Raw genomic sequence first — 12,717 nt, 5'->3', positions numbered from 1 at the left:
GCTGAGTACAGTCACCGCGCCTGGCCGAGTTACAGTCACTTTTCTATCTCTTTTTGTGTGTGTGTGGGGGGGGGGTAGGGGAAGGGATAGGAGGGTGTCACTCCGCTGCCCAGGCTGGAGTGCAGTGGTGCATCACAGCTCACTACAGCCTTGACCTCCCAGGCTCAAGTGGTCTTCCCGTCTCAGCCTCCCAAGTAATGGACCACAGGCACATGCTACCACGCCCAGCTAATTTTTAAAATTTTTTGTAGAGATGAGGTCTCCCTGTTGCCCAGGCTGGTCTTAAACTCCTGGGTTCAAGCAGTCCTCCAGCCGTGGCCTCCCAAAGTGTTGGGATTATGGGCATGAGCCACTGCACCCAGCATCTCTCTCTGATAAAATATTTCCTTTCTAACTTCCTCTTTTTTTCTGAGAGTAGGTAATAGAGTAGGAGCTTTATTTTTTTAAAAAAATCTCGTGAATTTAGCATCTTAATTTCTTGTTAATCTCTCTCAATGAATCTTAAGGGTACCTTATCAAGTGGAAGTACTTGACAATATGAAATAATTTCAGATTCAACAAAGGATGTTTGAAAACATAAGAAAAGCATATAAAAACAATAGAAATACAATTCTGTTTTTATAACTAGCTAAATAAAGAATAAGGCATTCTAGGTTTTTGTTTGTTTGAGACAGGGTCTCCCTCTATTGCCCAGGCTGGAGTCCTCTGGCATGATCACACCTTACTGCAGCTTCAACCTCCTAGGCTCAAGTGATCCTCCTGCCTCGGCCTCGTGAGTAGCTGGAACCACAGGCATGTACTACCGTGCCCAGCTGATTTTTAAAATTATTTGTAGAGATGAGGTCTCACTACTTTGCCCAGGCTGGTCACAAACTCCTGACCTCAAGTGACCCTCTTGGCTCAGCCTCCCAACGTGCTAGGATTACAGGCATGAGCTGCTGCGCCTGGCCAAGAATAAGACATTCTTGTAGGATTCAGTTAATGATCAATTAACGATTCAATTAGTTTTTGAAGGATGAGTCTCAGGTTTAACCGTAGTAATCATTTTACTTCACAGTTCAGTGAAATGGGTTTTGGAAGTGTCAGGCCCAAGCCAAAATTAAAATACAATTTAAACAAGTTCTGTGATGGTCTAATAGGTGAATTTGAAAAACCATTAAGAATGGAGACAAAAATGTTGCACATTTTCTAGTCAATAAGGACTCTTAAGCTTGTGTTTAAGATTTGGAGATCTAGCAAGCTCAACAAATTAGACATACAATAAAGTAGTAAAAATAGACTATAACATTTATTTTTGATATCATGCTAATGTATTTTAAGGTTTTTGCAACCTTCATTATAAAGAATCAAGCAGCTAACTAATCTATAAATGGTATTGTAAGCTATAATGAATTTCTTTTAGTCCTGAATTTTAAGAAAAATAGACCCTCAAAATAGTAAATTGCACGAATAGAGAATTAAATTTGGTCTAGAAGCAAATGTGTTGAGGTGAACCAACAAGTATATATGCTACTGAATTTTGTTTTAATGCATATCTATTTTACCTGCATTTGCCTTGAACTGTTTAAAACAGCTGCTATGTCAATGTGAATAAATCTGAGTTTAACATTCAGCAAATGGAGGAAGTTGATTACTGTGCAGTAAAGTACATTGGAGGGTTTGAGACCAATGTCGTATATCTATTATGTTTGACATTTAAATTATTTTTAAGGAATTGAGCAGTTTATCAAATCTATTTTCAGTGGGTCTTTTGTAAATACACAATAAATGAAATTTCTGCAGACTTGAATATGTTTGACTTTGGAGCTTTACCCAAGGATAATAGTCATTTTCTAGGATTGTGTTAATGGAAGCCTAGGGTACAACAGACATACAGCTTTAGTTAGGAAATAATTCCTTATATCTAGAACGGTTTGTATAAGGAATGTCCAGACAGAGTACAGGTTCAAGAGATCCTTGATGTTGAGAGGGATATATCTTAAGACATTTTCTATGAATTTGTGACTACTATAACATTTAATATCTCATTCAAAAGGCATAAAGTGTGAAAGGTTAAGAGTAGGAAAGTCACTTTGAGATGTGATATTACACAACGAGTGAGTCTACTACTAGCCACACAGCTTCCATCTAGCTACTCATTGGGCTCAGTTTATATCTAGGCTTTGGGAATATGGCAGATTGCTACGTATCTTGGAGTTTGGAATTGCTGTATAGAAGATAAAATGATAGAAACTTAAAATGACAAATGCCAAGGAACTATTGTGTATCATGTTGGTATTTATGATTATATTCAGATAATCATCAACCATAGATGCCTAATTGGGAACGAGATTTTTTTCAAAGGGTTCACTCTCTGTTTACTCTTCTTTCCAAGAAATCATAAAAGCACGTAAGACATTTTTATCATTTTCTAATTTAAAATTTAGAAATTTAAATACATCACCTGTCTTTATATCCTCGGATTTTGAAAGTTTCATGTTTCAGTTCTTATTAATTCGTTATGTAGATTTCACTTGTTGCCTGGGTAACTGCATTTATTGTTGAGTAATTGAACATTTACAGTTTTTGTTTGTTTGTTTATATGTGATTAAAGTGAAATAGGCTGTTCAAATCTAGTTACTGTGCACTGACCCCCTGTTGGAAGGGCATAACCCTCCGTGGTCAGCTGCTGTCTGAAGTTGGCTCACTCTCCTTTCCAGTGCTTACTTGCTGGACACGCTGGGGTCTCATTTGCTCAGGCCCATCAGATATCCTGTTGCTTTCTTCTACACAGATGCCAACCACAGGTCTTTATGGGTGTTAATGGTTTGTCCTCACTCAGGCATATTGTAGGGTTCATGGAGATGTCTCGCTACCTTGTTTTGTTGGAAATGTCCATGCAATTTGAGTTTATCTAGTTGCTCTGTTTTTTTCAGAGAAATTAAAAAACTATACTGCTTCTATCCTGTTCTTAATATCCTCTTAAAAATTCCCCCTGTACCTAAGCTGTATTTTCCATTCTTAATATAGGTTTCGTGTCTTCTCTTGATCATTTTATGTAGAAATTTGATTTTTAAATTAAAAAATATAATTTTTAAAAGCAGATTTTTAGTTTTCTTTGTAAGAAACCAGCGTTTGGTTCTGTTGTTCTCTGTCAGGGCAGGGGAGAGGTGAGTCAGTAACCAGCTTGGTGGCCTGTGCTTGTTCAATTCCAGGCGCTCGTGCTGTCCTGGTAAGTGGCCTCCAGCTGGGGCTGCTGTGGCCTTGGTACTTACAGGACAAAGTTGGGAGAGTAAAGGACACATGTAGGAAGGTCTCTGTCTCATTCATGCACCTACATCTCTGCTCTACACTGTCACTTCCCAGCTCTCACTCCAGAACCCAGTTACCTTCTGTTTCATCAGAGGTTTTCAGGGTTGAATTTTATATCCGTTAGTTTAGTCTTGTATATTTGATGGTTATTAGTTTCTAGATTCCATCAGACTCTCAGTGATGTAGCATTTCCAGAGTTGGGTGGTTTTAACTTGTCATGAAGATGTCTTTTCAGGATTATAGTCAGTAATAGCCGGATATTGCCCAGTACTGGTACCAAGGGTTTACTAGCTTAGCTGGTAAGGGTCCTTTCTTTCTCAGCAATTGTATGAGTGTATAAGACTTATTCTGAACCCCCGATCACAAAAGGAGATGTTTGTTTCTGGTAGAGCTCTGGGGATGTGGTTTAACTAAAAGCATCCCTGAGGGCAAGGTGATCTGACTTCATTTCTAAATGACATTAGGATTGGACAAGAATAACACCCAGTTTAACCTTATCTGGGGAATTTTGAATTAGGCCTTCTGTGTTCTCTATTGTAAATATTATAAGCAGTCTAAGTATTAGCACACATGTAGAATATTTTTGACAGGAAAATATGCTTTTTAAAGAACAGTAGTTGCTCCTATATTTTTTTCTTTTTCTTAATGTTTTTAGAGACAGTTTCACTGTCTTGCCCAGGCTGGGGTGCAGTGGCATGAACATGGCTCACTGTAGCCTCTAGCTTCTGGGTTCTGTAGCTCCTCCTGCCTCAGCCTCCTGAAGAGCTGGGACTACAGGTATGCACCACCATACCCAGCTAACTTTTAAACATTTTTTGTAGAGAAAGAGTCTTGCTGTGTTGCCCATACTGGTCTCAAACTCCTGGTCTTAAGCAGTGCTCCCACCTCGGTGCCTCAAGTGCTGAGATTATAGGCATGAGCCACTACACCCAGCCTCCTTTTCATATTATAAGTTATATAATTATCTCTTTAAACAAGATGTTTACTGTCTTCTTGCAAACATGTTCTAGAAACATTTAGGACAGTTTTTGAAGCCATGTCTCTACCCAGGTGGAAGATTTTCAGGAAGCATAACCCAATCATGATAGATTTTCTACCATCTCATCCAATACCCCACTTCAGCAAATCTTGATCTTATCCTAACCTTTATTCTGTTAATCTTGTGTACCTGTTATCTATCTCTACTCTTATTTTCCACCTTACTTAGCTTTGAATACATGATCCATCCTTATAACTCCTCTTAAGCTTTCCATTGTATTTGCCTGGCAAAGTAAAAACACACAGCCAGCTAACCCTTGGAAAACACACATTGTGAAACGGGACATTCTGGGAAGAGGTGGACTCGATATCTCTGATTTGTTACATTAAAGGCTGGCTGTGGCGATCAGATAACACTGTGCTGCGTTTTAGAGGTACTTCCCTAACTAAGCACTTTTAAGTACTTCTGTGTTGAAATAGCTTTCTCTTGAATATGGATGGTGATTTCATAAAGAATTTGAGGGAATCTTTTTGAGTCATAAATATTTTTGCACAGTCATATTCAACATGTAAGGAAATCATTGATTTGTTTGTGGCGCTTTAAAAAACTTGTTTTAAAAATCCTGAGTTCGGTTTCAGCATGTCCCATTGGAAGGAAGTCACAGGAAAGCAGACCCTCGGCGCCAGGGAGCTGCTAGGATAACTTGCCACATTCACATGAATGTGGGCAGTGAGCCCAGACTGACTCAAACGGTTTATTACTCGTGACACAGCAGACACTCGCACTTCAGGTTCTGATTGTTTCCCCTTCCCCTCTTTTTTTTTTTTTTTTTTTGAGGCAGTCTCACTGTGTCACCCAGGCTGGAGTGCGTGGGCGATCTCAGCTCACTGCAACCTCTGCCTCCTGGTTTCAAGTGATTCTTCTGCCTCAGCCTCCCAAGTAGCTGGGATTACAGGCATGTGCCACCACATCCAGCTACTTTTTTTTTTTGTATTTTTAGTAGAGATGGGGTTTTGCCATGTTGGCCAGGGTGGTCTTGAACCCCTGACCTGAAGTGATCCACCTGTCTCATCCTCCCAAAGTGCTGGGATTACAGGCATGAGCCACTGTGCCCAGCCTCCCCTTTCCCTCTTAAGTTTCATGGTGGTGGTTTATGTTTGTGTCACAGCTGAGGAGCCCTGAGCTTGGGAAACCCCCAGTCTTATAAGGGGGTTACCAGCAAAATAGCCCCCAGGAGGCAAGACATTATAGTGGTCAGGAAACATCTGCCCTCCCACAGGGAGGGACGCACTATCTCCAGCTTCCAAGGATGTTTTCAGACATCCTCGAAAAGACCATCTGAAACAGAGGGTGTCCTAAGACCTGTATAAACCTCATGGAGCATTACCTCCTGACAGAAAGTAAGTTGGTTTGGTTTTTTCTCGTAACTATGTGAGGCATTCTGAAATCTTAATTCTTCTACCTACTTCAACCTAAAGTAGAACTGTCAACTAGTTCTAAAAGTGTAAACAGCCAATAATTCTAAAATTCCTAAAATTACATTAGACTTTCTAAAACTAAAATTTTTTTTTAAGTTAAGAATAAAAACAAGTGAAACATGCATATGGTTTGGACAAACAGATGAGCTTCATTTGTGATTGTGCTTCTTATAAGAATCAGCAAATATATCCAATTTCATTAAGTTTAAAAATATAACAGGCATTTTTATGTTTTGAACTCATATTTAAAAATGATTTTTAGGAAATTTTCTGTTGTGTAAGTAACGAGTAATGAGCCTTTTCTGATTTTGTAGAGTATATTAGTGTCTGGCAACCTGAAATTCTTGAACTTTCAGAATCTAAATTTATTTAAAATTAGCTATTAACTGCTGATATATTTTAACCAACAGTATTCTATACAACAGAGATTTGTTAAGGAATGTATAAAGAAAACACTAGTTCATGTGGTAAAACAGTATGTCAGAAGATTTCTGGTGGTGGTAGATAAAATCTCCATTTGTGGTTGGCTGCGGTGGCTCACACCTGTAATCCCAGCACTTTGAGAGGATGAGGCGGAAGGATCACTTGAACCTAGGAATTCGAGACCAGCGTGGGCAATATAGTGAAACCTTATCTTTATAAAAAATACATAAATTAATCGGGCATGGTGGCGTGTGCCTGTAGTCCCAGCTACTCAGGAGGCTGAGGTGGGAGTATCACTTGAGCCCAGGAGGTTGAGGCTGCAATGAGTAGTGATCATTATGCACTGCATTCTAGCCTGGGCAAAAGAGTGAGCCCCTGTCTCAAAATCAAAAACCCCAACAACAAACTATTTGTGAATGACTAGCATAAGGATTACTAGTAGTTTTCCAGCCCTAACAGTAATTTCTTTACAGAATCTCTAGGACTGCGTAGTAAAGTGCTGAGGAAAATTGAAGAGCTCAGGACCAAGGTTAAATCCCTTTCTTCAGGAATCCCTGATGAATTTGTATGTCCAATAACTAGAGAACTTATGAAAGATCCAGTCATCGCCTCAGGTATGTGTGATGCTATACTAAGTTGCAGGGGATGTTTTGTGCTAAATGAATAAGAAGTTTAGACAATTCTCAGAAGTTTGCTTAAATGTGAAGAATTTTAAGTAGTTTTTTTCTTGTTTTTCTTCTTTAAAAAATTTTTTTTATTATGCTTTAAGTTCTAGGGTACATGTGCACAATGTGCAGGTTTGTTACATATGTATACAGGTGCCATGTTGGTGTGCTGTACCCATTAACTCATCATTTACATTAGGTATATCTCCTAATGCTATCCCTCCCCCGCCCCCTCCCCACAATAGGCCCAGGTGTGTGATGTTCCTCTTCCTGTGTCCAAGTGATCTCATTGTTCAGTTCCCACCTATGAGTGAGAACGTGCAGTGTTTGGTTTTCTGTTCTTGCAATAGTTTGCTGAGAATGATAGTTTCCAGCTGCATACATGTCCCTACAAAGAACACGAACTCATCCTTTTTTATGGCTGCATAGTATTCCATGGTGTATATGTGCCACATTTTCTTAATCCAATCTGTCACTGATGGACATTTGGGTTGATTCCAAGTCTTTGCTATTGTGAATAGTGCTGCAATAAACATGCATGTGCATGTGTCTTTATAGCAGCATGATTTATAATCCTTTGGGTATATACCCAGTAATGGGATTGCTGGGTCAAATGGTATTTCTAGTTCTAGATCCTTGAGGAATCGCCACACTGCTTTCCACAATGGTTGAACTAGTTTACAGTCCCACCAACAGTGTAAAAGTGTTCCTATTTGTCTACATCCTCTCCAGCACCTATTGTTTCCTGATTTTTTAATGATTGCCATTCTAACTGGTGTGAGATGGTATCTCATTGTGGTTTTGATTTGCATTTCTCTGATGGCGAGTGATGATGAGCATTTTTTCATGTGTCTGTTGGCTGTGTGAATTTCTTTTGAGAAGTGTCTGTTCATAATCCTTTGCCCACTTTTTGATGGGGTTGTTTGCTTTTTTCTTGTAAATTTGTTTGAGTTCTTTGTAGGTTCTGGATATTAGCCCTTTGTCAGATGAGTAGATTGCAAGAATTGTCTCCCATTCTGTAGGTTGCCTGTTCACTCTGATGGTAGTTTCTTTTGCTGTGCAGAAGCTCTTTAGTTTAATTAGATCCCATTTGTCAATTTTGGCTTTTGTTGCCATTGCTTTTGGTGTTTTAGACATGAAGTCCTTGCCCATGCCTATGTCCTGAATGGTACTACCTAGGTTTTCTTCTAGGGCTTTTATGGTTTTAGGTCTAACATTTAAGTCTCTAATCCACCTTGAATTAATTTTCGTATAAGGAGTAAGGAAAGGATCCAGTTTCAGCTTTCTACTTATGGCTAGCCAATTTTCCCAGCACCATTTATTAAATAGGGAATCATTTCCCCATTTCTTGTTTTTGTCAGGTTTGTCAAAGATCAGATGGCTGTAGATGTGTGGTATTATTTCTGAGGGCTCTGTTCTGTTCCATTGGTCTGTACCTCTGTTTTGGTACCAGTACCGTGCTGTTTTGATTACTGTAGCCTTGTAGTATAGTTTGAAGTCAGGTAGCGTGATGCCTCCAGCTTTGTTCTTTTGGCTTAGGATTGTCTTGGCAATGCGGGGTCTTTTTTGGTTCCATATGAACTTTAAAGCAGTTTTTTTCCAATTCTGTGAAGAAAGTCATCGGTAGCTTAATGGGGATGGCATTGAATCTATAAATTACCTTGGGCAGTATGGCCCTTTTCACAATATTGATTCTTCCTATCCATGAGCATGGTATGTTCTTCCATTTGTTTGTGTCTTTTATTTCACTGAGCAGTGGTTTGTAGTTCTCCTTGAAGAGGTCCGCTACATCCCTCGTAAGTTGGATTCCTAGGTATTTTATTCTCTTTGAAGCTGTTGTGAATGGGAGTTCATTCATGATTTGGCTCTCTGTTTGTCTGTTACTGGTGTATAAGAATGCTTGTGATTTTTGCACATTGATTTTGCATCTTGAGACTTTGCTGAAGTTGCTTATCAGCTTAAGGAGATTTGGGGCTGAGACAATGGGGTTTTCTAAATATACAATCATGTCATCTGCAAACAGGGACAATTTGACTTCTTCTTTTCCTAACTGAATATCCTTGATTTATTTCTCTTGCCTGATTGCCCTAGCCAGAACTTCCAACACTATGTTGAATAGGAGTGGTGAGAGAGGGAATCCCTGTCTTGTGCCAGTTTTCAAAGGGAATGCTTCCAGTTTTTGCCCATTCAGTATGATATGGGCTGTGGGTTTGTCATAAATAGCTCTTATTATTTTGAGATACATTCCATCAATACCGAATTTATTGAGAGTTTTTAGCATGAAGGGCTGTTGAATTTTGTCAGAGGCCTTTTCTGCATCTATTGAGATAATCATGTGGTTTTTGTCTTTGGTTCTGTTTATATAATGGATTACGTTTATTGATTTGCGTATGTTGAACCAGCCTTGCATCCCAGGGATGAAGCCCACTTGATCATGGTGGATAAGCTTTTTGATGTGCTGCTGGATTCGGTTTGCCAGTATTTTATTGAGGATTTTTGCATCGATGTTCATCAGGGATATTGGTCTAAAATTCTCTTTTTTTGTTGTGTCTCTGCCAGGCTTTGGTATCAGGATCATGTTGGCCTCATAAAATGAGTTAGGGAGGATTCCCTCTTTTTCTATTGATTGGAATAGTTTCAGAAGGAATGGTACCAGCTCCTCCTCGTACCTCTGGTAGAATTCAGCTGTGAATCATCTGGACCTGGACTTTTTTTGGTTGGTAGGCTATTAATTATTGCCTCAATTTCAGAGCCTGCTATTGGTCTATTCAGGGATTCAGCTTCTTCCTGGTTTAGTCTTGGGAGAGTGTAAGTGTCCAGGAAATTATCCATTTCTTCTAGGTTTTCTAATTTATTTGCGTAGAGGTATTCATAGTATTCTCTGATGGTAGTTTGTATTTCTGTGGGGTCGGTGGTGATATCCCCTTTATCATTTTTTATTGCATCTATTTGATTCTTCTCTCTTTTCTTCTTTATTAGTCTTGCTAGCGGTCTATCAATTTTGTTGATCTTCTCAAAAAACCAACTCCTGGATTCATTGACTTTTTGGAGGATTTTTTGTGTCTCTATCTCCTTCAGTTCTGCTCTGATCTTAGTTATTTCTTGCCTTCTGCTAGCTTTTGAATGTATTTGCTCTTGCTTCTCTAGTTCTTTTAATTGTGATGTTAGGGTGTCAATTTTAGATCTTTTCTGCTTTCTCTTGTGGTCATTTAGTGCTATAAATTTCCCTCTACACATTGCTTTAAATGTGTCCCAGAGATTCTGGTATGTTGTATCTTTGTTCTCATTGGTTTCAAAGAACATGTTTATTTTTGCCTCCATTTCGTTATGTACCCAGTAGTCATTCAGGAGCAGGTTGTTCAGTTTCCATGTAGTTGAGTGGTTTTGATTGAGTTTCTTAGTCCTGAGTTCTAGTTTGATTGCACTGTGGTCTGAGAGACAGTTTGTTATAATTTCTGTTCTTTTACATTTGCTGAGGAGTGTTTTACTTCCAACTATGTGTCAATTTTGGAATAAGTGCGATGTGTGCTGAGAAGAATGTATATTCTGTTGATTTGGGGTGGAGAGTTCTATAGATGTCTATTAGGTCCGCTTGGTGCAGAGTTGAGTTCAATTCCTGGATATCCTTGTTAACTTTCTGTCTCGTTGATCTGTCTAATGTTGACAGTGGGGTGTTAAAGTCTCCCATTATTATTGTATGGGAGTCTAAGTCTCTTTGTAAGTCTCTAAGGACTTGCTTTATGAATCTGGGTGCTCCTGTATTGGGTGCATATATATTTAGGATAGTTAGCTCTTCCTGATGAATTGATCCCTTTACCATTATGTAATGGCCTTCTTTGTCTCTTTTGATCTTTGATGGTTTAAAGTCTGTTTTATCAGAGACTAGGACTGCAACCCCTGCTTTTTTTTTGTTTTCCATTTGCTTGGTAGATCTTCCTGCATCCCTTTATTTTGAGCCTATGTGTATCTCTGCATGTGAGATGGGTCTCCTGAATACAGCAAACTGATGGGTCTTGACTCTTTATCCAATTTTCCAGTCTGTGTCTTTTAATTGGACCACTTAGTCCATTTACATTTAAGGTTAATATTGTTATGTGTGAACTTGATCCTGTCATTATGATATTAGCTGGTTATTTTGCTTGCTAGTTGATGCAGTTTCTTCCTCGCATCGATAGACTTTACATTTTGGCATGTTTTTGCAATGGCTGGTACCAGTTGTTCCTTTCCATGTTTGGTGCTTCCTTCAGGAGCTCTTGTAGGGCAGGCCTGGTGGTGACAAAATCTCTAAGCATTTGCTTGTCTGTAAAGGATTTTATTTCTCCTTCACTTATGAAACTTAGTTTGGCTGGATATGAAATTCTGGGTTTAAAATTCTTTTCTTTAAGAATGTTGAATATTGGCCCCCACTCTCTTCTGGCTTGTAGAGTTTCTGCTGAGAGATCTGCTGTTAGTCTGATGGGCTTCCCTTTGTGGGTAACCCGACCTTTCTGTCTGGTAGCCCTTAACGTTTTTTCCTTCTTCAACTTTGGTGAATCTGAATCTGACAATTATGTATCTTGGAGTTGCTCTTCTCGAGGAGTATCTTTGTGGCATTCTCTGTATTTCCTGAATTTGAATGTTGGCCTGCCTTACTAGGTTGGGGAAGTTCTCCTGGATGATATCCTGCAGAGTGTTTTCCAACTTGGTTCCATTTTCTCCGTCACTTTCAGGCACACGAATCAGACGTAGATTTGATATTTTCACATAATCCCATACTTCTTGGAGGCTTTGTTCATTTCTGTTTACTCTTTTTTCTCTACATTTCTCTTTTTGCTTCATTTCATTCATTTGATCTTCAATCACTGATACTCTTTCTTCCAGTTGATTGAGTCGGTTGCTGAAGCTTGTGCATTTGTCACGTAGTTCTCGTGTCATGGTTTTCATTTCTATCAGTTCTTTTAAGGTCTTCTCTGCATTGATTATTCTAGTTATCCATTCATCCATTCTTTTTTCAAGGTTTTTAGTTTCTCTGTGCTGGTTACGTAGTTCCTCCTTTAGCTCTGAGAAGTTTGATAGACTGAAGCCTTCTTCTCTCAACTCGTCAAAGTCATTCTCTGTCCAGCTTTGTTCCGTTGTTGGTGATGAGCTGCATTCCTTTGGAGGGGGAGATGGCTCTGATTTTTTGAATTTCTAGCTTTTCTGCCCTGCTTTTTCCCTATCTTTGTGGTTTTATCTGCCTTTGGTCTTTGATGATGGTGACGTACTGATGGGGTTTTGGTGTGGGTGTCCTTTCTGTTTGTTAGTTTTCCTTCTAACAGTCAGGACCCTCAGCTGCAGGTCCGTTGGAGTTTGCTTGAGGTCCACTCCAGACCATTTGCCTGGGTATCAGCAGCAGAGGTTGCAGTAGATAGAATATTGCTCAACAGCGAGTGTTGCTGTCTGATTCTTGCTCTGGAAGCTTCGTCTCAGAGTGTACCCAGCCGTGTGAGGTGTGATGTGTCGGTCTGCACCTAGTGGGGGATGTCTCCCAGTTAGGCTACTCAGGGGTCAGGGACCCACTTTAGCAGGCAATCTATCTGTTCTCAGATCTCAGCCTCTGTGCTTGGAGAACCACTGCTCTCTCCAAAGCTGTCAGACAGGGACTTTTACATCTGCAGAGGTTTCTGCTGTTTTTTGTTTAGCTATGCTGCGTCCCCAGAGGTGGAGTCTACGGAGGCAGGTAGGCCTTCTTGAGCTGCGGTGGGCTCCACCTAATTCGAGCTTCCCTGTGGCTTTATCTATCTACTTAAGCCTCAGCAATGGCGGGCGCCCCTCCCCCGGCCTTGCTGCCACCTTGCAGTTAGATCTCAGACTGCTGTGCTAGCAATGAGGGAGGCTCCGTGGGCATGGGACCCTCTGGGCC

The 12,717-nt window shown here is 39.9% G+C and overlaps 1 protein-coding gene across 49 annotated transcripts in view; it reads left to right on the top strand.

The window, feature by feature from the left end:
• Positions 1–12,717, top strand: part of WDSUB1 (WD repeat, sterile alpha motif and U-box domain containing 1) — an 85,915-nt gene that overhangs the window by 25,251 nt on the left and 47,947 nt on the right. For 31 of the 49 annotated variants that reach the window (XR_012421143.1, XR_012421120.1, XR_012421144.1 and 28 more), the window contains one exon: positions 6,645–6,785. The exons of 3 other annotated variants lie outside the window; for them this stretch is intronic. Coding sequence is in view for 15 of the 46 variants with exons in the window: in XM_074009215.1 (XP_073865316.1) it covers positions 6,645–6,785 (141 nt within the window). In the remaining 31 variants the exon portion in view is untranslated. Of the gene's footprint in view, positions 1–674; positions 773–2,294; positions 2,390–6,644; positions 6,786–12,717 lie in introns of those variants that run through there. 15 more of the 49 variants (XR_012421141.1, XR_012421123.1, XR_012421124.1 and 12 more) reach the window with 3 other exon arrangements.

Source organism: Macaca fascicularis, chromosome 12 (genome assembly GCF_037993035.2).
Source record: "Macaca fascicularis isolate 582-1 chromosome 12, T2T-MFA8v1.1".
Taxonomy (NCBI): domain Eukaryota; kingdom Metazoa; phylum Chordata; class Mammalia; order Primates; family Cercopithecidae; genus Macaca; species Macaca fascicularis.
This window is presented reverse-complemented; position numbering and strand designations above follow the sequence as displayed.